This window comes from Nilaparvata lugens, unplaced genomic scaffold (genome assembly GCF_014356525.2).
Source record: "Nilaparvata lugens isolate BPH unplaced genomic scaffold, ASM1435652v1 scaffold6101, whole genome shotgun sequence".
Lineage (NCBI taxonomy): Eukaryota > Metazoa > Arthropoda > Insecta > Hemiptera > Delphacidae > Nilaparvata > Nilaparvata lugens.
The window spans coordinates 1-3188 of NW_024091866.1; the positions used below are offsets into that span (position 1 = coordinate 1).

Below are 3188 nucleotides of genomic sequence, written 5' to 3' on the forward strand. Positions count from 1 at the left end.
AATATTCTTTTAATTTCCTTACTGGTATTCTTCAAGAACTTCATAGAAGCAGCGGTAAGAATTACCAATTACCGATCACTGAACCTTATGGTGATTATTTGTATTTATAAAATTCATGTTTCTACCACTGAGCTAGAGCTGAGGTTTGAACCCAGTAATTTTGCGAGCCGGAAGGCCTTAATTTTTTGTGAATTTATTCGCAAAAGAGGGAATTTAGAGACTGCTCTTATAAATACCAGAAACATCGTATTATCTGTGAAGGAATTACAATCTACAACTTCTCACAATAGCTTCATAACGTGGGACTCTATCATAAGAGATAACCCCCCCAGGAGCACAACTTCACACAATGGCACCCAACGTGGGCGTGATGAAAAGCTTACCTACTCAATCTTACTATCAATGATTAATGAAATTATTGATAAAACTGAAAGCTGCAAGAAACATAATCTGAAGTTGTTTCGACAAGATATATCTGATAATCTATTGTAAGTTCTGGCTAAAATAATTGAGTTGCTCTTCAAATTAAAATTTTTCAAGCTGCATAAATACAGACAAACTGTATCACACGAGTTTGATAACATAATTCTCATAATAGAGAAAATTGGATGGAAATTTCCATAAAAGTCTATAGTAAAATTTTGATTTTGATCTTTGAATCTAGACATTGTATGCTGACCAGGGTTATAGGTTATTTGAGGCATTATAATACTATCGTTATTCAGGAGGATAAGACCCTAATTAGAATTTTAAGAACTATATTAGTGTAATTTGTAAGCCATATCTGTCTATGTTGATAAGCGTACCTGTAGCACTCGAAGGTCTTTTTGTAATATATGTACATGACACTTGAAACTTTAACACAACACAATTTTATCCAGAATAGGCACTATCACTGAATCCATTTTAATATTCCTGAGACTTGGCAACACACTTGGCTATTTACTCGAAGTATTCCATAATAACGTCACCATGAACCAGTCACCAGCTAACTCGCAAATCTCCTACTTCAGCGACCACCCCCAAACTATGTAGCTACGACACCGGCCAATCAACAACCACAGGACAACGTCGCGGAGACCCCACGAGAGAGAGAGGGAGGCAGCATATGCTCCATCAGTTTCGACCCGCAAAACTTAGCCCAATTGTCTTCTACGAAGATTGATAACGTCGTCGATGCGATTAATTCCGATGAGAGTCCGGCTGAGGGAGATGAGGGAGTGAGGGCGTCCAACCCGGTACCGGCGTCTTCGCAGATCGCTCCAAGCATCGCCGAGGGAACGGAGAGTGCCGCCACCCAGTCGCCATCCGACGTGACCAGTCAACCACCAGCCGCCACCAACCTGGAAAAACGCAATACAACATTAGACTCTTCAGTCGGTTATGTTACCAATCTTATGGCAAATGAGTCTACAAACGAAATACAACTCATGTTCAGTCAACTCTTAGCAGGACAAGCTAAAGGAGCGGAAACAGCCCGGGAAAACAGCAAAACTATCAAAATAATCCAGGACAAATTGGAAGAAAATGCCAAAGTCCTACAAGAAGAGATCAAAACAGTCAGACAGGATGTCAAAGCTATGGATGAAAAATTTTCTAGCTTCAGGGAGGAAGTGAGAAATATAATAGATACCAAAATAGATACGCAATCTGCAGTCATCAAAAATTAGAAACTCGTATAGATGACGTCACCTGTCAAATAAATGAACGGTTGGATGACGTACCAAAGGAAGTTGAAAAACAGGTGGACGTATTGGGTAAGGAGCTGGGCACCGCTATCATGGGAACTGTCATGGGAAAGGTGTTAGAAAATAAGGGCGAGATGGAGTCGAAAGTGGAGGAGAATAATAAGAAAATATAGAGATAGTCAAGGAACAAAGTAACGTGCAGGCATGTATGGCAAATTTAGCGGAGGAGGGGGCAAAATCAAGTGAGAGATACGGCATGTTGGAGAATGCTATAGGCGGACAGCAGTTGAAGCTAACCGGATTGTATGATGAAGTGAATACACATAAGAAAATTATGAATGATAAATGGATCGCAAATGAAGAACGAGTCTCCAGAATAGAAACACGCATGGGAAATATCCCAGTCAGTCGAGTGCAGTATACACCGAATGAAGTAGTAAACGGCACTCAACTTTTTCAAAGTCTTGGAAAATTCGATAATTCCCATCGTCATATGCAACCCAGACCGTTCATAGATCAAATAAAAGCTATTCAGGAATTGATACCCACCTCTTGGTTAGTATGGCGTTTCCAACTGTCCAGTCTATTACTCGGCGAGCCACTGATGTTTTTCCAGAGCCGGATGCGAGATATCAATAGCTTGGAGGACTTCATCTCCCAATTCCTGCAGCAGTATTGGAGTAAACGTAAGCAGATGGACGCACTATCAGAGATTATATCATGCACATATGATAATAGAGGCAGACAATCATATACTGAATTTGTAGCTAAGATGATGTGCAAGAATTCGCAACTAGACGAATCTTTGGCGGATACATCATTAGCAATATATTAACAAAAAAGCTTCCTTACAATGTTCGCATGACACTAGCAGTATCTTCGATTTCCAGTTGCAAAGAATTAATGGAACATTTACACTGTATCCAATCTGTTACTTCTGAATCCAGTCAGTTAAATGACCGTACAGGAGATTTCAATCATTCTCATCATAATAGCAACAGCTTCAGGAAAAATTATAACGGTGAGAATCAAATGTCAAATGTCGGAGCAAACACTCGATATCAAAAATACCCTGAAAATACTAGCAGAGGTCAATCGTTTGAAAACAGTTCTAGAAATAAATCTCAATATTACAACAATAAACAACAGGATAGAGGAGCATATTATGATGGCAGAGATCGCTTGAATGGGAACAATTACAAACGAGATGGAGATCGTAAGAATCAAGGTGAACGCATCAAAATCATAACCGGACAAATACATCTTACACAGTAGCACATACAACAAAAGCAACCCAAAATCAACATGCAAATAACCCACCACCAAATCAAGAAATAAGCACTTCTAAAACTACATGACTATATGATACCCCAAGCAAAGGATAATTATTCATCTACCAAATTAGAGGAACAAGCCAAACCTCTCCACATAGACACCACTTTCCGGGACGATCAGCGTGAAACACTCTTAGAAAACCCTGACGACACCGATGTGACATCA

General features: G+C 39.6%; 1 protein-coding gene across 1 annotated transcript; it reads right to left on the minus strand.

Annotated features, from left to right (window-relative positions):
• Positions 1-330: 330 nt before the first annotated feature.
• On the minus strand, positions 331-2911 carry LOC120356188. The gene is made up of 2 exons (XM_039445069.1): positions 2238-2911; positions 331-1343 (listed from the first exon to the last, which is right to left on the minus strand). Exons 1-2 carry the CDS (start codon positions 2340-2342, stop codon positions 1137-1139), a joined length of 312 nt encoding a protein of 103 aa, XP_039301003.1. The 5' UTR covers positions 2343-2911; the 3' UTR covers positions 331-1136.
• Positions 2912-3188: the final 277 nt, after the last annotated feature.

What these genes read in the sequence shown, in the direction of transcription:
- LOC120356188 (XM_039445069.1), bottom strand. Translation starts at nt 2,342, where the DNA reads ATGAAGTCCTCCAAGCTATTGATATCTCGCATCCGGCTCTGGAAAAAC. An exon ending in AACGCCATACTAACCAAGAG is followed by an intron (nt 1,344 to 2,237) that starts GTGGGTATCAAT and finishes GCGTTTTTCCAG; the next exon opens with GTTGGTGGCGGCTGGTGGTT.